The sequence below is a fragment of the Podarcis erhardii genome, assembly GCF_964252035.2.
Source record: "Podarcis erhardii genome assembly, chromosome: 2".
Lineage (NCBI taxonomy): Eukaryota > Metazoa > Chordata > Lepidosauria > Squamata > Lacertidae > Podarcis > Podarcis erhardii.
Genome location: NC_138498.1, coordinates 21,001,404 through 21,023,230, shown reverse-complemented (window position 1 = coordinate 21,023,230; position 21,827 = coordinate 21,001,404). Strand labels below are relative to the sequence as shown.

The following is a 21,827-nucleotide window of genomic DNA, read 5'->3' as shown; positions in this document are numbered from 1 at the left end:
GCTTCTTGGGAGAAAAGAAATGACAAACCTAGACAGCATCTTAAAAAGTAGAGACATCACCTTGCCAACAAAGGTCCATATAGTAAAAGCTTTGGTTTTCCCAGTAGTGATGTATGGAAGTAAAAGTTGGACCATAAAGAAGGCTGATCGCCGAAGAATGGATGCTTTTGAATTATGGTGCTGGAGGAGACTCTTGAGAGTCCCATGGACTGCAAGAAGATCGAACATATCCATTCTGAAGGAAATCATCCCTGAGTGCTCACTGGAAGGACAGATCGTGAAGTTGAGGCTCCAATACTTTGGCCACCTCATGAGAAGAGAAGACTCCCTGGAAAAGACCCTGATGTTGGGAAAGATGGAGGGCACAAGGAGAAGGGGATGACAGAGGACGAGATGGTTGGACAGTGTTCTCGAAGCTAAAAACATGAGTCTGACCAAACTGCAGGAGGCAGTAGAAGACAGAAGTGCCTGGCGTGCTCTGGTTCATGGGGTCACGAAGAGTCGGACACGACTAAACGACTAAACAACAACAACAATCATCCACATCATGGCTGGGCTGCATGCACACTGGGGCTTTTAAAAGTTCCCCTTCCTATTGCAGTTCCATGTCACATACCTACTCCAAAGCACACCTGAGCAAGGGCTTCTGTGAATCCCAACCAGTTCTCTAAATAGTCCAACGTACATGATAAACCGAACACAAATATTCCTAAATCTATTTATTCCACCCCCTCCCGGAAAATTAGCAGCATGACAATAAGGTGTATAGTTTCATTAGAACAGCAGCTGCACTTGTTCATCCAATGGAATTTATTACTTAAGTAGCAATTACCTAGTTAAACCCACCACAGGAAGCCCTTAAAAACTATGATGATGGCACATGAATTCTAGACATCAAGTTCCAATATAATCCATGAAAGGAGAGTACAAAGACAGTGAAAGCCACCTACTTATAGTTTAGCCAGGAACTTAAAGATGCAAGTTTGTAACTTTTGTTTGCATGTGAAAAATGTATAAATTCAGTATCCTAGAGTTTAATCACAATAGCACAGACCACTTGAAGGATGAAACCTCTACCCTTTCCCATAATATTTTAAGCATTCCACCAGATCAGGACCCCAGCAGTCACATGTTTTAAAACAAACACAGAAGTCAGAAATGTGTGGGGTTTATTGATTGACACTATTTTGATACTATTATGTACACATGAGCAGCTTGCATTTTAAATAGAGATGGGGCAGTAGGCATGTTTCAGGCAATTCTTTTTACTATGCCACTACTAAAAATGTGAAGGCTGGGGGTGTGGGGAGACAGAAAAACTGGGGAGAGGAATAAAATGTTCGGAACAATATATTTATTCCCCCTAAATGATTTCTAAAAACTATGCGAGAGGAAGACTGTTATGTACTGGAGGAAACAGTTTCTGGAATATTTAATATTCTTCTTTGTTTTACTATAATGCCAGTGGTTTCTTTTATTTAATTTTTGCTTGTTCCTCATAAACTGGTGCAAATAAAAAATGTGGTGGCTTCTTATAGTAGCTCATTTGTAGCAAAAAAAATTAAAAAGGAAATTTGCTAATTTGTTTGAATGAATTGTATTTTTAATATACCAAACATGATAATTTTATGGCTAACCAATTCATACACAATACATTTTATGCTTCTAAATTGATGGTTGATTTGTAAAAGCAGTTTAAAAGTAAATCTTGCATTTTTTTTCAATTTCCCCCAAAATTTCTGATTTCCTCCTATTGTTTCAAAATTTCACATCTCTAGCCATGACAAAGAATTTTTCAATGCCGTTTTGGGAAACACGAATATCTAAAACTAGGATTTATTTTACAGAAGACATTTAAAAGATTAAAATGAAATTCACGCAGAAAATGCAAATCCAATACATGCCTTGGGAGAAGTCTCTTTTTAAAAAGCATTACCTGTTTTTATCAAATACAGTCATTTGTGCTACAAAAGTCTTCTCCCCATCTTCACGGTTGGAAGAATTGCGTTTTCTTCTAGCTGGAAGCTCCTCGTTAACATCTGCATTTAAGCACACTAAATATTATACTTGTAAAGAAAAAATATACACAAATTTTCTGGCATAGCTGTTCAGTAAGAGTCACTGAATTAGATTCAATGAGGGTTTATTTTAACAATTGTTTCAAACTTTAGACAAAGTTCTTTGTTCAACCCCTAGTAAATATTACATTATGAGAATAAGGCTCGGTTAAGAATCTTCCAAGGACATCGAAAAATCAAGTTCGATTCTAGCATGAAAAAATGAATATAGAAACCCCAAAGTTAGTATTCTTGCAAGGAGTGCAGGCTTCTTGAAATCTTACACACACATTTCAGTTGTAGTGGTGGTGGTTGTGCAATTGTGTATGCCAGTGTGACGTCCAAACAGTTCCCATGTCGATCCTTAACCTTTTGATGGGAAATTATTTACACCAGTTCCTGATGGGTGTATTTATCCATGGAATGAATAGGCATAGATGTGCTCTTCCTCTATGCCACCCACTTCACCAGCAGAGCTTGTCTGCGGTACGTGGGACACATCTACAGTCAAGGCAGTGGATCTGAAACTTTCAGGGTTGTCAGGAACACTTTGTCTCATCCTAAAACCATTCACCCAGAAAAACTGTTGAGTATAGGATTGGAAGTATAAAGCAATTAACGCCCACACATTCAAAAGCCTGCTTAATATTTTTCTTTTAAGCAGCTAGCTGATTTCCCCCGATTAAATGAGTAAGTTCTGGATATACTTCATGCTTACCAATGTTTTCATTAGTTTCACCATTTATCATCCCATTAAATTCTCTTCTTCCTGGACGCGTTACTCTGAATAATAATGAGTAAGACTTCACCATATGGCTGTTACTGGGTTCAAATTCGTTGCTGGAAACTGCTAGTGATGGAAAGCTGCCTGGTTTCATTTGGTTGAGGTCTGGATTCAAGGGCACCTGCTTTTTACCAGTAGGTACTTGCCTTACTGGACAACTAACATCCTGTAGACATAGAACATATTTAATACTTTTCAGTATCTGGATAAAGTGAAAATGAAATGCCTGTGAGGTTTAACGAAGACCCATTGGGGGGATGGGAAACAGTTTATAAATGATGAACATGTTACTGTAAAACTCCCTCTTCTATAGATTATTGTGTAGTCTAAATCTAGGATATGACACATATGATGAAGTTAACAAATCTGCTTAAAGTGAGAGAGAAGACAGCAAGTAATCTCTTTCAACATTTATTGAATTCATTATTTTATTAGAGCAACAAAGCACAAGATTCTGTGAACCCATATTCTTTGGGGGAATTTTAAAAGCAGGGAATACAGACAAAATATTAAAATAAACTGGAAAATGATTATTACTTTTTTCTTTATGACTTGTAGAAATACTTAAATGATTGATTTTCCACCAGGGAAAATGTGGGCTATAATTAATGATGATGATGATGATAGCAGCAGCATTTTGGAGATCTTACAGTATTGAATTTAACTGTGGACTTATGTTATATTGTATTTAAACGCCTTTGCAGAGTCTCATTAATAAAGAAAATGGTTTATATATATTTTTAGGAAACTCGACTGTTAAAAGCTGCTTTCTCCTGCTATTGCTAAACCATGCCTAAACTTACCTTTCGTTTCTTGTGGCAAACTTTTATAAGCAGTACTTCCAGAGTTACAGAACTTTGTTCATTTTCTGAGTTTTGCAATGGCTTATCTAGAAAGAGCCCAAGGGGGAAAATGTTTTAAACTTCTGAAAGAGAGGTTCTACCCCAGTGCAACCCAGATACATATCTGCCAGTCTAGGTGCTGTCTTTTTGCTTTATTGTGTCACTGGCTCTTTAAACTATATAAAGAACCTTAAGCACAGGCCCTGTAGCACTGTACTGCATTACCCAATTTGTGTGCAGGTGAGAGATCAAGGCGAGAGTTGAATGGAGAAGTGCATCTTAACTCTCAGCTGTGCTCACTGGAGCCACTGCTGAAGCCCAGGGTTAATAGCCACAAGATGGGGCAAATGACAGGGCCCACTGAGGCTGAAACTGGATCCGTGATGTCCCCCTCTTCTTTTTCAAGCTGCTACTAGGGTGGCAGTGCTCAGCCCAACACTATAAAGTGCTGTGTCAGGTGAGGATGAACCCACTACCAGGTCCAGAGTAATTCCAGGGAAATGAAGATTACATGAAGCTGCTTCTTCTATTCTATCAAAGCACCGGGCCTTGCTGCTGCCAGCTCACCACCTTCCTAGTAACTATTTTTTTTAAAAAAAGCAATTTCATTAGCTATTGGTTAGCTAATGAGAATAAATCCCATAGGACAGAGCAAGGGCTCCAACAGGGCACTGGGACCACGTCCCCCGAAAGCTGATTCCAACCCTGCAACAGCTATTCATTTTGGGGAGCAAGCAAACAGCAATTTGCAGAAAAAGAGGACTGTTGCCATTTTCATGCACATGTAGAGCTCAACACCTTCTGACAATTTAACACCATTCAACCAAGAGGCCAGTCTTTAATGTTGTCTGCCTGCACATGTACCAATAAAATTACATGGGTTACAGCACTAAAATTTAAATGTATCTTGATTCTAGCTTAGATCATTTCTACTGTTATTTTTAAGTGATCTTGGTTGTTTCTCCATAACTTATCATCCCAAAATGTTAAGTGTACTATAAAATGATATACCATTCATCTTAGTCATAATGAAAGGATTTTATAAGGACACATTTTGCAGTCTACAAGCAAACCACAATAAATGCTATTTAACCCAGTGAAAATGCAGAGGTCTATGAACCTCAGTTACACACCAAAACATTCCTCTACCATCAGTAAATGACATTGAAAGAAAAAGTGTATGATGAAATACGTACCATTTTTATGGAAGAAACCAGTAAAGGTGAGTTGTAGATGAGCAGACAAGCTAAAATAAGGAAAGAAATATTGTTTCACTCTTCAGACATTCTAGGCACATTTAAGAAATGTGAGAGAAGACGACAACAAGTAATCTTTTTTAACATTTATTTTCTTAATCTAACCTGGCCTCATTCATGCAATAATTGCACCCAGATTATGTTACAGCAATGCACTTCACACGTGGCTGCCTTTTTAGACAGTTTAGGAATTTCTAGAAGTATCTGGCTGGCCAATGAAGGATGTTAATCAGATGGGTCCTTCTCATGTTCTTATGAAAACATGAAACATGCTTCCCTTTAGCAACATCATGGGACAAAGCATTGGCCCAGGAATTTCCTGAAGGGATTATAACTAAGGGTCAAATCAGTGTTTTTCACTCATATTTTGGATCTTATCACAACTAGATGATTGTGCTCGTGGAATGAGTTCAAGTGCAACAATGCTTCCCTTCCTTTATTAATTGTATCTGTTTTTCCTTTATTTTTATTGTGTGCCCTCTTAGGAGTTTTATGCTTAAGCAGCCTATGATTTTTTTCTTACAATAAATAATTGATAATAGGGTCACCAATTCGTTAACAAGTTCAAAATAGCTTTCTTTGTTTTGTATTCAATTCAGGTTTTTAAACAGGGTAATTTTAAAAAAGCATTTATACCCTATCTTTCCAAATAGTTCAAGGTGGCCAACAAAATTAACATTAAATTAAGATATGAACGATAACACATAATTAAAAACTGTACAGCAACAAAAAACAAAAACAAAAAAAACAAACACAAACAAAAAAACACCTTAAGGATGGCCAACCAAGTGCACTAAAATAACTAACAAACCAAGGTTTTCCCTAAAGTGGAAGGTTTTCACATTGCGGTGGAAGACATGTCAGGTAAAGTGTGAGGTACATGTGTCTGGGAGGAAATTCCAAAGTCTGACCAAGGCCACTAAAAAGACCATCACTCTGGTCCCAGGAACACAAAAGTTCTCCTGTTAATTATCTTAATACTTGAGCAGACTCATAATGGAGAAGATGGTCCATCAAGAATCCTGGTCCCATACCATATAAGACTTCACATGTCTTAACCAGCACTTTGAATTGGGCCCAGAAACCAACTGGAGGCCAATTCAGCTGTTCCAACAATGATGGAACTTACCCCTGGCATTCATCTCTAGTTAATATCCTAGCCATCACAGTTTATTTTTCTGCACACTCTTCAAAGGCTGCCCCATGAAGTAGTTCAAGCATGATGTGATCACCCGAGCTGGGCAAAAGCATATTCCACCACAGCTTGTCACCTGGTCACCCAGAGTCAAGGCTGGGTCCAGAATTACTCCCAAACTATGAAGCTGCAATTTCAAGAAGATATTTCCCCATCTATCAACTGATATATTGACAATTGGAGCCATAGAAATAATTAAATAATGATGGACTATATGGAAATGGCGGAAAGGACTGGCAGAATCCGAGACCAGGGAGAAGAGTTGGTGGAAGAAGATTGGAAGAAATTTAAAATTTATTTACAGAAACACTGTAAAGTTTCTGAATGTTAATGACACTGAAATGAAATGAAGGGGTTCTAGCAATAAGGTATAAGAATATGTAAGAATGGATTGACATTAGATGAAAATTTGAAGCTATAATATGTGAGGAAAAATAATTAAGGATAAATTAACAGGATATGAATTTGCTGAACCAATCTTTAAATGGAATACAAAAAAGGGAGGCGTGAGGAAGTCAGGAAAATAAGTTAATCAAAGACGAGAAACTAAAAAAGAGGGATTTTTGTTTTTTCTTTTTGTTCTATGTTAAATGTTTGCATTTTTGTATTTTTGTACTCTTTTGTGTTTTTTCTTTTATATATTGTCTTATAACTTTTTTACTGTTAAAACGCAATAAAATATTAATAATAAAAAAAGAAATAATTAAATAATGACGATCAATAAACTTATTCCTATCTACAACATAGCACAGGCATTTTATGAAGGTTTTCTGGCAAGGTTTCGGCATATTCACTAACACAAATGCAACAACAGTTTTGAACCTGAAGCAATAGATGGAAATGTGTGTTTCCGCACATGCACTACAGAATAAACTGTGATTCAACTACATAATGGAAATCAATGAAATTTCAAAAACAAATAAATTACTAGAGCCGGTTTGCATGTTTTGCCGCTTTTCAGGAAGTGACTGTATGTTTTATTTCATCCATATTAAGAGCTAAACACTGTAGCGCAAGTTTACCAGAGAACAAACAGACACCACACACAACACCTCTGGTAAAATTAGTTTACATGTATTTTATTATGGGAGGAGCAGAATTTCATTATACTTCCAGTCATATTTCAGTGTGACTTCTACTGACATAGAAAATACATAATCCCATTTGAAACACTGTTACTGAAACATTCTCGGTAGATAAAATGAATGTTACCTTTGCAAGTCGTGTTCTCCCTGTTTTTTCTCTACTTTCGTCAGCATCCCGTCTACTCTGAATGTTTTCCTGTAATAAAAGTTGTGGTTTTTTGAAATTTCACTGATCTCCATTATGTTGTTAAGTTTTGCTTCATAAAGATTTGTTCCAATAGCTTTTTTTTAGGACCTGGAAGGGAGTCGGGTGCACCAAGTTGTGAAATACTTCACAATATGACACAGAAAGCTAGTGTTTAGCCGCATTATGTTAATCCCTAAATATTTTGTCTTTCAATCATGACTATTTTCAAAACGTTTCAATATTTACGCTTAGCTCAAGAACACTTACAGAAGTAAAATGTACTATCACTTAAGAATCACCACAGGCATAAATAGACAAAGTTATCAGAAACTGAATTCTAGAGTTACAGAACTAGAATTCAGAAAAGCTGTTTTTGCTTTGTGGGAGCTCAGCTGAACACTAGTGACATTCCTTGTACTAAAAACATTCAGGTCTGGCAGTGTGCCAGTGTCTTCATATGACAGCCCTTTACTGAATATTGGGGTATAGTACAAGGAGGACTTAGGCCAGGCATAAGCAAGTGGCTGCTAAATGCACTTCTCTAAGAAGATAACTGAAAAAGGTTACACAATCATTTAGATCAGCCTGTCAAACTGAAAATAATTCCCAATTGAGAAAAGCTGGTTTCTTATCAAATAGATCTTGAAATCCTATACTTGACTGCACTTGTCAAGCTTTAATACTTTTATTTCTCAAGTTGTAAATGACTGAGAAATTAAATAAGTATATATAATTGGAAGGTACTTCCCTTTGCAATTCTAAGGATAAAAATATAAATATGAGAGAATGTTCATACAACATCCATGTTAGGCTACAGTTAACCTACTTTTTAAAACAACGATAGGAAATTTCAAATAAAGTCTAAGTACATCTGTAAGGCAAAGAACAAAAGTAAAAAAAAAGGAATAGTGCAAGTTCCTTAAAGGCTTAAGCAATGCTATTTTCATTGCTTTGTAAATAATTTACTCAAACGGAAACATGAATATATATTTATACAAGACAATCCACGCCAAACTCACTCAGCCGCCTTATATTCAGAAAGCTAGTAACTGTGGTTGTAGCATTTTATACTTGCTTTTAGTACTCTGAAGAATAAAACGTGAACATTTTGACGTCTCTGCAGCTTAGGGCTTAAAATATATAGTTTAGTCTCTGCCCATGCAGAACTGCTGAGGTTTTTAGTTGTTCTTAGCACTTGAAGGCTTATGTGTGGAACCAGTGTTAAATATTTGTTTATATTGGAAGTATGTTTCTGAAGCTAGACGGATGGGGCCATGTTACTGGATATGTGTAAGACAGGAAGGTGTATGGGATAGGGAAGAACACGCCAGGTAATCGGAAGCTGAGATTTCACACAAGTGTCTCTCCTGATCTATTCTTCAGTCCTGGGAACTGAGGTAGCCTCACTAGCAATCCACCAAGTCTTCGAATGTTGTGGGTGAATACAGGGTCAGTTAATAAAGAAACAAAGTTCATCCACGATTTGATTCTGGGTGAGAAAACAGACATGTTGCATACAACGAGTATCTGTTTGGAGGAAGGAAGCATAAATCTCCTATCTCTGCCCACCAGGCTGATTGATGCAACAATCTCCTGAATCAGATGAGCATGCGTGTGACCCTAGGATTCAATACCCTTTTCCAAGAAGCCTTGTCCAACACTCTGCTACCTTCCATTGTGTGTCCTTACAACTGGATTTATAAAGACAGGATACTAAATTTATAGAATTTGTACCCTGTTCTTCAGCCAAAAAGGCTTTCGGAGCTGCTTACATGAGCAAAACAAAACAGTCCCTACCCGCAGGCTTACAATCTAAACACACACACACACACACGGAGGGAAGATGGGGGAAGTGACACCAAGGGTTATCTAGTCCAAAGCCCTGCTATGCAGGAATCTCAGCTAAAGCATCCTTGACAGGTAGCCATCCAACCTGTGCTTTAGAACATCCAAGGAAGAAGCATCTGCCACCTTCCAAGGGGGTCAGTTCTGTTGACAGCTCTTACTGTCGGAAAGCTCTTCCTTATGTTTACTCATAATTTCCTTTCTTGAATCCATTGGTTCAGGTCCCAAGCCTGCTCCGCCTTCCATGTGACAGCCCTTTCAATATCTCCTCTTTTCCAGGCGAAACATATCCAACTTCCTCAACCACTTCTCATAAGGCTTTGTTTCCAGACGCTTGATCATCTTGACTGTCCTGCTCTGCATGCATTCCAGCTTGTCCTCAAATTGTAGCGCCCAGAACTGGACACAAGTGTGGCTGACCAAGACAGAATAGCGCAGTACTATTACTTCCCTTCATCTGGACGCTATATTTCTGTTGATGCAACCTAAAATAGCACTGACTTTTTTATGCTGTTGCATCACACTGTTGACTCTTTTGGTCTATTATGATCCCAATATCCTTTTCATATACAGTGGTACCTTGGGTTAAGAACTTAATTTGTTCTGGAGGTCCGTTCTTAACCTGAAGCACCACTTTAGCTAATGGGGCCTGCTGCCACCGCACAATTTCTGTTCTCATCCTGAAGCAAAGTTATTAACCCAAGGTACTATTTCTGGGTTAGCGGAGTCTGTAACCTGAAGCGTCTGTAACCTGAGGTACCACTGTATACTACTGGCAATCCAGCTGTCCCAAATTTTATATTTGTGCAGCTGGTTCTTCCTGCCTAAGTATAGAACCTTGCATTTCTCTCTACTGAAATTAATTTGGTTAATTTTGGCCCAGTTCTCCAATCTGTTAAGGTCATTTTGAATCCCAATTCTGTCTTCAGTGGCATTAGCTACCCCTCCCAGTTTGCTCTTATCTGCAATTTTGATTAACATCCCCTCAATTCCATCATCCAAATCATTTATAAAGATGTTGAACAACAAAGGGTTCAGGACAGAACCCTGCAGCACCCTACTTGTCACTTTTTCCCAGGATGACAAGGAACCATTCATGAACACTCTTTGGGTTTGGTCAGTCAAATTCACCTAAAAGTTACTTTGTCCAGTCTACATTTTACCAGCTTCTGTACAGGAATATTATGAAGGACTTTGTCAAAAGCCTTACTGAAATCAAGGTACACTACATCCACAGCACTCCCCTAATCCACTAAGCTGGTAACTATAAAAAAAGAAAAATGAGATTCATCTGGCATGACTTGTTTTTGAGAAACCCATTATCTGTTTTAGGACCTTTCCAGGCACTGGATGTCAAGCTCACCAGTCGGTAGTTACCTGGGTATTCTCTCTCCCCCCCCCCTTTTAAGATGGGGACAATATTTGCCCACCTCCACTCTACAGGGACTTCAAGAATTCTCAAAGATTATAGACAGAGGTTCTGAGATTACATCCAAAAGCTCCTACAGTAAGATCACTGTTCTTTCCCTTTCCTACAATTTTTACACAATCTGCCTTCCATGCTCAAAATCTTAGATATCGTCACAAGTATACACATCATTTATTTTGAGCAGGTTGTACCCCTCAGTTTCTACATTCCAGCCATGAGTCTCATCTCACCAAGTTTCAGCAATGCTTATTGGGTCATATTTGTCATCCTATAAGAGCTCAAGTTCTTCGCGCTTGCTTCCTGTACTTTGTGCATTCGGGTAGGGACAACTAAAACCACCAGTCATTCCTCCACACATTGCTGCCCCGTCCTCCGCCACCACACATCTTTTCTTCTCTGGGGAGCGACAGAAATCATTCTGTCCACTGTCCACTACTACCTCAATGTATTCCAAGGCCTGCAGTTGTAGTTCTTGCTTCTCAGGCTGAGAATCAGTATCTGAGGTGAGGACATGAAATTGATTTTGTAGCTCCAGAGACACAGCATGGCTCCTGACAGTCCTGGTTTTCTGCCTAAAGTTGCTGTAGCTTCTCTTCCAGCAAGGCAACTAGCTTGTACTCACTGCAGGTGCAGCTTTACATTCTCAGGCAGGAAGACAAACATGGCACTGGTGTTGCAGGTCACTGAAGCAGCTCCCTTGCTGTCAATGTCTCTTGGTCCTACATGCACCATGAGACAGCACTGCAGGCTTCCCCCTCAAACTTCCCTCATAAACACCCTTGTTTACAAGTCCCTCCAATGCTCCAAACACATTCCTCCCTCCCTGGAACTCTCGACTTTGACTCTCTTGACTTTGTGGAATTTAAATATCGTTCCCCGCGAGGTCATTTGTTCATGTCCCCTAAAGCACCTTTGTCTTGGTTGGATCCAGCTTAAAGCACAGAACTCTTGACTTTGTGGAATTTAAGTATCATTCCCTGCGGGTCATTTGTTCGTAGCGAAGGGAAATGTGATACGTTTTGTTAATAGGAGGGTGGATGTGTACAACTCTGCTAAGTAACCCTTTTCTCGCTAGAATCTATATGGGATCTCCTGCTTTGTACTGCCCTTTGCAAACATAAGAGCCCTGATGGATCAGACGAAAGGCCTATTGTCATGCTTCCTACAATGTCCAACCAGATGCCTGTGAGAAGTCCTGCAGTTTGCTCTAAAGCACCTTTTCAGACCTCCCCATGCCTTATACTTTCCATTTTGCACAATCTGAGAATGTGGACAAGATTCTTGAAACTGAAAGACCCAGCATGATCTTTGTTCATCATGGCTTGTAAATGCAGCCAGAACAGGGTTTGGGTTGCAGAGGTCATTTGACAGCACTTAAGTAATTGTGAAGACACTCTTGAAGATATCCTTGCACTTCTCTCCAATATGAATGAGTTTTGCCCAGTTTCTAATCTGCATTTTTGATTAAGATACCTGACCATGTTGTGGTGAACCAGCTCCAGCCTTTGATTTTTGGAGTCCTAAACAGTGAGATGAGGAAACACTGACTCCTGCATGAATCTGTCTGGAAAGTCTGTTATGGGTCTCCTCTAGATTCCATAATGGGAGGCCCTCTTCCGTGTTCCCCTGCTATCTGAAGAATGGTGCGCAAGCACAAGAGTGGGCCTTCTCACCTGTGGCATCCATATTGTGAAATAGCTCTTTTACAGAGGTATGGTTTGGCCCCCATAATACATCCTGTCCTTTGGCGGGTGGTAAAGACAATTTTATTTCAGCAAGCATTCTCCTAATTTGGTCTCTCTGTTTAAACGGATGGCTTTTACAGTTACAGATAGGTAGCCGTGTTGGTCTGCCATGGTCAAAACAAAATAAAAAAATTCCTTCCAGTAGCACCTTAAAGACCAACTGAGTTAGTTCTAGGTATGAGCTTTCGTGTGCATGCACACTTCTTCAGATACACTGAAACAGAAGTCACCGGACCTTTCTATATAGTGAGAAGGTGGGGAGGGGTATTACTCAGAAGGGTGGTGGGAATGGGTGATTGGCAGATAGCTGCGATGAGCCTGTTGACGACTCTTAACGACTGCAATAGGTCTAACAGGAAAAAGCAAGGGGTGAGAAGGTGAAAAATGGCTTTGTCATGTATAATGAGATAAGAATCCAATGTCTTTGTTCAAACCAGGTCTCTCCATAGTTTTAAGTTTGGTGATAAGTTGCAATTCAGCAGCTTCTTTTTCCAGTCTATTTCTGAAATTCCTTTGTAATAGAACAGCTACTTTGAGATCTTGTATAGAATGTCCTGGGAGATTGAAGTGTTCTCCTACTGGTTTTTCTGTCTTGTGGTTCCTGATGTCGGATTTATGTCCGTTTATTCTTTGGCGTAAGGTCTGGCCTGTTTGTCCAATATAGAGAGCTGAAGGACACTGTTGGCATTTTATGGCATACACAATGTTAGACGATGAGCAATTAAATAGTCCCGAGATGGTATGTGTGATGTTGTTGGGGCCAGTAATGGTGTTGTCCGGGTGTATGTGGCAGCAAAGTTGGCATCTGGGTTTATTGCAGGCTCTGGTGCCAGTGTCCGTGTTAGGTCTGGTTGTAGTATTATTGTGGGTTAGGAGTTGTTTAAGACTGGGTGGCTGTCTGTAGGCAATGAAAGGTCTTCCTCCCAGAGCTTGAGAAAGAGAACTGTCATTGTCCAGGAGAGGTTGTAGATCTCTGATGATGCGTTGTACTGTTTTAACTTGGGAGCTGTATGTGATGACTAGAGGTGTTCTGTTATTTTCTTTTTTGGGTCTGTCTTGCAGCAAGTTCTCTCTGGGTATCAGTCTGGCTCTGTTGATCTGTTGTCTAACTTCATCTGCTGGGTATTTTAGTTCTAAAAAGGTTTGCTGTAGATCTCTTAGGTGGGAGTCTCTGTCTGTAGAATTGGAGCAGATGCGGCTGTAACGTAGTGCCTGGCTATATACAATGGACTGTTTGGTATGTTTGGGATGGTAGCTAGAGGCATGTAGATATGTTTGTCAGTCAGTTGGTTTACGGTATAAGGTGGTGTCTATGCGCCCATCCTGTATTTTTATAGTAGTGTCCAAAAAATGTATTTCTTGCATAGATTGATTCATTGTTAGGTTGATGGTGGGGTGAAAATCATTGAATTTCTGGTGGAAGGTGTCCAGGGTCTGTTGACCATGTGTCCAGATGATAAAAATATCATCAATGTATCGCAGGTACAAGAGAGGTTTGAGTGGGTAGGAGTTTAGGAAACGTTGTTCTAAATCCGCCATGAAGATGTTGGCATACTGTGGGGCCATGCGGGTGCCCATTGCTGTGCCGCTGATCTGAAGGAACAGGTCATCACCGAATTTGAAGTTGTTGTGGGTAAGGACAAATTGGCAGAGTTTGGTAGCGAAGTCCGCTGTGGTTTTATCTGAAATGGTGTTCCTTATAGCTTGTAAACCATCGTTGTGTGGGATGTTGGTATACAGAGATTCCACATCCATAGTAGCTAGTATAGTATTGTTGGGAAGATTATTTAAAGATTGTATTTTCCTCAGAAAATCTGTGGTGTCACGTACATAGCTGGGAGCACTGATGGCATATGGTTTCAGAACAGAGTCCATATAACCGGAGACACCCACTGTAATAGTGCCAATACCTGAAATGATGGGGCGTCCTGGATTTCCTGGTTTGTGTATTTTAGGTAGAAGATAGAAAGTTCCTGGTCGAGGTTCTGTTGGTGTGTTTGTGAGGATCTGTTCTTGGATGTGTGGGGGTAGCTCCTTAACAATCTTGTTCAGTTCTTTTTTGTATTCTTGTGTGGGGTCTGAGTCCAATTTTATGTAAAAGGCGGTATTGGAAAGTTGTCTGTGAGCCTCCTGAATGTAGTCAGTTTTGTTCATGATGACGACCGCTCCACCTTTGTCCGCTTCTTTAATTATAATGTCTGGGTTGTTTCTGAGATTATCTATGGCTCTCCTTTCGGCATGGTTTAGATTTTGTTGTAAGCGATGGTGTTTTCTGGTCACATCTGTTTGGATTCTTATCTCATTATACATGACAAAGCCATTTTTCACCTTCTCACGCCTTGCTTTTTCCTGTTAGACCTATTGCAGTCGTTAAGAGTCGTCAACAGGATCATCGCAGCTATCTGCCAATCACCCATTCCCACCACCCTTCTGAGTAATACCCCTCCCCACCTTCTCACTATATAGAAAGGTCCGGTGACTTCTGTTTCAGTGTATCTGAAGAAGTGTGCATGCACACGAAAGCTCATACCTAGAACTAACTCAGTTGGTCTTTAAGGTGCTACTGGAAGGAATTTTTTTATTTTGTTTTGGCTTTTACAGTTTAATTCTTTGTACTTTATTATTTGTAGCTGTGAGCTGCCTTGAGAGTACACTTCAGGAAAAGACAGAATAAAAATGTATTCAACAACATTGTTGTTTTTGCTTCTCGCAGAACACAGTTGACATGACCATCATTCACCTACAATTCAGATGACCTTATTTTGCAATTCTCATGGCTGTGCTTGCACATTAATATTCTTATGAATATTACACATAGTTACTAGCCCTTAACACATTTTAATAGTCATTTATGTCACACTGTCATTTATACCACATTGCTGGAAACAACCAACAGATCTCATTTACAAAAGCTTCACTGCCTGGCCTCTTGGATGCAGTTCTTTCTTACCAAATGTTTACCAGTCAACTAACTATATGCAAACATGAATTAAAGATTAAAGCAAAGAATCTAGGCCTTTTCAGAGTGAAATGTGGCATTTACCAATGCTGTCTACCAATTAGCAGCAGTAGAGAGAAACATACACAATGGCAGCTTTTGCATATCACAGTAAGCTATGACTTACTATGCACAAGAGAATAGCAGCTATTTTGCTACTTCCCTCTTGGGATGGGACAAAACAAACACATGACCCCCAGTTTAGTGTTACAGCCCAATTAGGAACCAGTTTATTTTGCTCAAGCTATAACTGGTATGCCAAGAAGAAACATTGGTTTATCAGTATGGTTTTCTTTAAAGAGCAAAGCAAAGCAAACCATGATCACTTGTTTGGACTGCTAAGCCAGTGGTCACAATTTGCTTCCTCCCAATGTGGAGTGAACATTCATTTGAACATGGTAAACCATAAACCATGGATTGCCATGATGTGCAAACACAGCCAATTTCATCTTTCTCCATCACACTGCAGAAATATATACTAAGTATAGATGCTGCAGTAAAAAAATATTCCTTGGCTATCTGCAGTAGCAGAAAAAGCAGGCTCCCATACTGTCGCTAAATGTTAAGATATTTCTGGAAAGAAAACAGATTTAGTTTGAGGAATTCCATGAGTCCTTAAATAGCCATGCTCCTTCAATACCGCAACTACATTGAAACAAAGACATATCAAAAAAATACACCTATATGTAGCTGATGCTCCCTATCATCCGGTAGCAGCACTCACCATTACAAGTTATTTGACAAAACGTCCCAGACTCAGAACATGATCAAGACTTCATCCCTCTGTTTGCACTAACACCCTACAGCACACAAACCTAACTCCTAAATCTCCAAGAATAGATTATCCTAGATGTCCACTGACCTATACTCCACTACAGTCTTCTGACTAATTAGACCTATTTTTACATTATTTAAATCTGTTGGTTCTTGCTTTATTTTAAATGGCTTTGGAGAACAATTCATGTTAATGGGCAACAGCAATGCTATATGCCTAAGAATTAATTCCCATTGTAGTTCCCTTTTCCATGGCAAGCATACCCCATTCCTTCAGTGTACATTTTATCGCTTTGTTTTTTTCCATCCTCTGACGTATCTTATGCGTATCTTGTTGACTCAAACAATGTTTTGCACCGCTAATTCCATTCAAGTGGAGTTACAAATTTAATCTTTATAGGTTATCTGAGATAAAAACATTACGTTGCAAGCACTCAAAGCTAAAGGCAGTTTTAATTATTTTGAAGTGTATTAGTATTTCAAGGCTCCTGATTACTAAACCCACTGCAGAAGCTCAAAAATGAACTTAGTTTGGATTACCATTTTTCTTTACTTTCCCACACACATTGTCTATAATTATTTTTTACTGAGAGGCTAAGTTTAAAGAAAATATAAAGTATTACCCACATTGACCTGAAGCATAGCATTGTGACTTAAGATGGAAGTACCACAAGCAGTAACAGCTAAATAGCAAGCACAATACAATGTTAATTACCAAACACTCCCAATTACTTATGTAGTATATACATTTTTTCTGCAATGTAATTTCATCTTTGACAGCAAACAGTTGATATTTTTCATTGCTATGCATCAGCAAAGTGAATCTCTGAAAAACTACCACTTGCAAGCTCACATTGCAAACCAAACCACATGAAAATTTAAGACAAATACAAGGCTTTATTACATATGTGCATGTTATGTGGTCATTAAGTTCATTTCCAAGTGAAGTTTACAAAAAGAATTTAGGTCCCAATTTTGGAGAAAGTTATCATTCATACTATACATAGGCAGTACCCTACTATTATCATCATCTCAGTTGCTAAAGAGGGGAGGACGCTAACATATTAAATAGCAAACATTTTTAATATGTGAAGTTACCTTTTGATATTTGTTCGAGAGTTTCTGTGGGACATATATGTGAGAGTTCTGTGCAAGAATATTGGCTGCAACAGAAAATGAAAAAAGTCAATTCAACATTGCCATGAGTGGATCAAAAAATTAAAATAAAGGATTAACAGTTACTCACAGCTATGAGATTGCGGGTGCGTAGAAATCTATATATTTGTGTTGGTTCTGTGAGAGAAAATAGAGCAGTCTTTTACAAAGCAGATAATTTGACACTTTACTAGCTTTTCCCTGCAACACATTAAATTTTTGAATACACAACATTATCCATTCATACCAAACATGTGTAGTACATAAATACCTGGACTGTAATGAAGAAAGTGGGCACAACAACCTAGTCACTATCAGCTACAACCAAGTGACCACTACTGTGACCACTACCCATCTACTACTGGGAAATATGCCCTTGGATATAATACATTCCATCTTGCTAGCAAAGTCTTGACTACTTGGCTTCTATGAAACACAAAGTTCACAAAGGAGGAGGAATATTCAGATGCTTAACCAGAGTTATGCCTGTCAGCGTATAACCCTTCAACATTTCTGAAAATATATAACTTAAGTGGAAGAAAACATCTCAATTTCTTAGAAGACTGACTTCTGGGAAACACACTAATTCCTTCCTACTCCAACTTTAAAATCTTACTCTATAAAGTGTACAGATTTATCATTCACAATTTCATTTTACAAGAATCAGAAGATGTGCTTTAAGTGTTCTAAGAACAACTGCTGCCCCCCCCCCAATGTTTTTGTTAAGCTGCTGTCTTGTTAGATGAAAGTTCTAGGGGCTGAACCTTTTCACTTTAAAAACTAGTTGTTGCAATGTTTAAAAAGGGGTGGCAGTTAAAACCTTTTTCTATAAATAAGGCAATTTTGCAAGGCTACCAAATAATCGGCCACATTCTTCAGACTAATTCCTGATCACAAGTTTCTTTCTGGAGTTCTCCACTCCTCCTTGACCAGCCTTCTCCATACCTTCAGCCTTCACCACACAACTCAAAATGACAAGTCTACAATTTTTGCCCCAAATAGAATAACCAACCTTTTTAAGGTCCAAAACCAGAGACCAATTCCCTAACCCTCCATACATCCCCCCCCTTGACTTTCCTTACAGTTCATAAAACCTCAGCTTCGAAAATGATCTTTTGTGGGACAAGGAGTCCTTCAATCGCTTAGGAAGACCAGCTTCCCAATGAGCTCTCAAGGGGTTGGGAGGGAGAGAGAGATGAAGAAGACACTCGTAACAACATAGTATCAACTTACAACGCCCCCCGCGGCTCTCCCGAGCCCCGAAAGGTAATCCTACCGAGAGGCGCAATCTGACTACTCCTTAAAAATCCTTCGAGGTGGAGCGTGTGTGGCACGGCCTCATTAATGTAACAATTAGGCAGGGCGCGGGTTTCCCCCCACGGGCAGCCCTGGGGGCTGACAACCCTGGCAGAGGAGCAACGCCATTGCTTGCAGAGCACCCCTCCCCAACCGAAAGAAGGAGGGGGGGACCACCTCCCGCCGAAGGACCCGCGCGCGCCCGGGGGGAAAGGAAGGCAGCCCCGCCGCCCCACAATAAGCGGCCGATGCTGCTCCCTCTCCTCCGCCCATCACGCCTCGACTCGGGCGGGAGGGAGGGAGGGGGGGGAACGGTTGTTATTTTCGGACCCCCCCTCCCTCCTCCCCCCCCCACGAAGCTCACTCTCGAAGGCCTGCAGAAAGAGCTCGTGGTCGGCCTGGATCTGCTCCATCTTCGGCTTCTTCACCGGCGGGAGGGCCGCAGCCGAGGAGGCCGCTGCCGACGACGCCGAGGAGCCGCAGCCGCTGCCGCCCCCCGAGTAGCCGCTGCCCAGGCCTCCCACGGCGCCGCCGGACTTGCCGCCCGGCGCGGCGGCCGAGGTCGAGCCGCCGCCGCCGCCGCCGACACTGCCACCGCCCGCGCCTCCGCCCGTGGCGGTGGCCGCGACGGCGCCTCCCCCTCCGCTAGGAGCAGCCGAGCTGGGCCCCGCGCCGCCGCCGCCGCCGTGCTTCTGAGGAGCCATGGTGGGAGGGGGGGGAGAGGGCCCTTTCCGACGGGGCCGGGTCGCGTGGCGGGAGACGCGGGGAGCGGCGGCCCGCGAGGGCCAGGAGGCGCGGCGCGGCGGAGGAAGTGGGCAGCGCTTCGCCTCCGCCAATTCGCCCCGCCGCCGATCGATCGGTTCTCCTCAAGCGCCCTCTCTGCTCCAGCCAAACCCGACGGCGCCGCCGCCAGCCGCTCCCGCCCCCTCCGCCGAGCGCCCATTGGCCCGCGCCCTGGCGCCGCGCCGCTCCATTGGCCGGCCCAGAGCCCGCCCAGAAGTGACGGCAGAATCATTCCGCGAGAGTTTGGTTGGACCGCGCGCTTCGCCGCTGGGAGCTCGCCTCCCCCCCTCCCCCTCCTGCTTCCTTTGAACTGAATTCGCGGGAAAGCGGAGCTGCTCCTTCCTCCCCCCCCCCACCCGCACGCTTTCGCCGCTGCGGTGCATGACGGGAGAGGACGTGGGCTGTAGGGAACTTCTTTTAACCGGCGGCTCACGTCGAGGCTCGAGGGGGCTCCGAGGCGCGCGCCTGCGTTCCGTGGAACGCGCTCCCATTGGAGCCACAATTCGAGCGCGCGGAAACAGGAGTGGGATGGGGGGGGGGCGCGCAGTCGCGCGATAGTGAGGCTACGTCCGCACGTGCCGCGCAAAGTAAGGTGTCGGCTGCCATCTTGGTCTGTTTCCCTCCTGCAGCACCAGGTGCTTTCTGCAACTCCCATTAGCCCAGTGGGGGGAAACTGCCCCCCCCACTAAACAAAGTAAATAAATGACAATTTGTATCGTAGATAACTACACCCCCACCCAAAAAAAAATCTTGGATATGCCCATGGCCGCAACCAAGCATATGGGGTCATGGCCCTCTTGTTTTATACCCCTTTGCCTGGGGTGGACGGACACAGGTGGCATTGTGGGTTAAACACACAGTGTTGGTGCGGACCTTTAAAGTCCTAAACGGCCTCCGTCCTGTATACCTGAAGGAGCGTCTCCACCCCCATCATTCAGCCCAGACACAGAGATCCAGCGCTGAGGGCCTTCTGCCAGTTCCCTCATTGTGAGAAGTGAAGCTACAGGGAACCAGGCAGAGGGCCTTTTTGGTAGTGGCGCCCGCCCTGTGGAATGCCCTCCCTTCAGATGTGAAGGAAATAAGCAGCTATCTTCTCTTTAAAAGACATCTGAAGGCAGCCCTGTTTAGGGAAGTTTTTAATATTTAATGCTGTATTGTTTTTAACACTTGATTGGAAGCCGCCCAGAGTGGCTGGGGAAACTCAGCCAGATGGGGGGGTATAAATAAATTATTATTATTATTATTATTGTTATTAAACCACAGAGCCTAGGACTTGCTGATCAGAAGGTCGGCGGTTTGAATCCCCGCGACAGGGTGAGCTCCCGTTGCTCAGTCCCTGCTCCTGCCAACCTAGCAGTTTGAAAGCACGTCAAAGGGCAAGTAGATAAATAGGTACCGCTTCGGCAGGAAGATAAACAGCGTTTCCGTGTGCTGCTCTGGTTCGCCAGAAGCGGCTTAGTCATGCTGTCCGCATGACCCGGAAGCTGTACACCAGCTCCCTCGGCCAATAAAGCGAGATGAACCCCAGAGTCGGTCACGACTGGACCTAATGGTCAGGGGTCCCTTTACCTGGGGTGGGCAGCCTAGGTTCAAATGGCAGAAACTACAGTACAGTATGTGTTTTTGTTAAGGGAAAGGGTGAACGAGCCTAATATTTTACTACTTATCTGCTAGGCTGACTCCTAGTGTCTGCCTCTCCCAGGTTGGCAGCTACTTCTGACACAATGTGCTTGATATTGTTGAGTGAGAACTTGCACAGGTTTTAAAGGTGAAAGGTATTCAGTTGTTCACAAACCACAGAGTGAAGCCTTCTTGAGGAGAGGCGATTCAGGTGCACTAGCTGACAGAGGAGGTGAGAACTGTTGCTAAGGCCATTTGCTTCCTTTAATGATGGTCCACAGGGGAGGGGGGAGCTCTTCAGTGAATCACAGTCTGCAGACCACCCCACCACCCCCACTTGCTTTCTTTTTTAAGGAGAGCTGCTAGCATTTGTAGAACCTAAAACACGATGTACATATTCTAATAATCCTTTTCTTTTTTAGAAATTGGGCTGCTTCCCTTTTTGGTGTTTTATTCCTGCAGACACCTGTGGTTAAATGCCGTATTTTCTTTACCTAGGTATTTTGTTAAAATGCAAACTCTTAACTCTTGTTTTGCTTTACGATGGAGCTGTTAATTTGATTGTTACTTACTGGACTTTTTTTTTATAGGTTTTGCCGTTTTTGTATATTGCTTTTTTTGTATCATCTTACTGTTATTTTGTTTCACTGTTCTCCACTTGAGGATTGAAATGTTCAGTGAAGAGGATTTATCAATAATATCCATAACGGCAAAAAGTGTTTCTCTTTTCAACATCTTTGAAAGGTAACCCAGAAGGCAATTTAAAGAATAAAATT

The 21,827-nt window shown here is 41.7% G+C and overlaps 1 protein-coding gene across 3 annotated transcripts in view; it reads right to left on the bottom strand.

Moving 5' to 3' along the window:
* The window catches only part of SUZ12 (SUZ12 polycomb repressive complex 2 subunit), a 34,839-nt gene extending 15,303 nt beyond the window's left edge, over window positions 1-19,536 (bottom strand). The window contains exons 1-8 of one of the 3 annotated variants that reach the window (XM_081849627.1): window positions 19,013-19,536; window positions 17,444-17,490; window positions 17,296-17,360; window positions 7,347-7,415; window positions 4,880-4,929; window positions 3,645-3,730; window positions 2,776-3,007; window positions 1,937-2,039 (exon numbers count right to left, since the gene is read on the bottom strand). In XM_081849627.1, coding sequence (XP_081705753.1) covers window positions 1,937-2,039; window positions 2,776-3,007; window positions 3,645-3,730; window positions 4,880-4,929; window positions 7,347-7,415; window positions 17,296-17,360; window positions 17,444-17,490; window positions 19,013-19,352 — 992 coding nt within the window. In that variant the 5' untranslated portion in view covers window positions 19,353-19,536. The remainder of the gene's footprint in view (window positions 1-1,936; window positions 2,040-2,775; window positions 3,008-3,644; window positions 3,731-4,879; window positions 4,930-7,346; window positions 7,416-17,295; window positions 17,361-17,443; window positions 17,491-19,012) is intronic. The other 2 variants (XM_081849626.1, XM_081849628.1) reach the window with 2 other exon arrangements.
* Window positions 19,537-21,827: the final 2,291 nt, after the last annotated feature.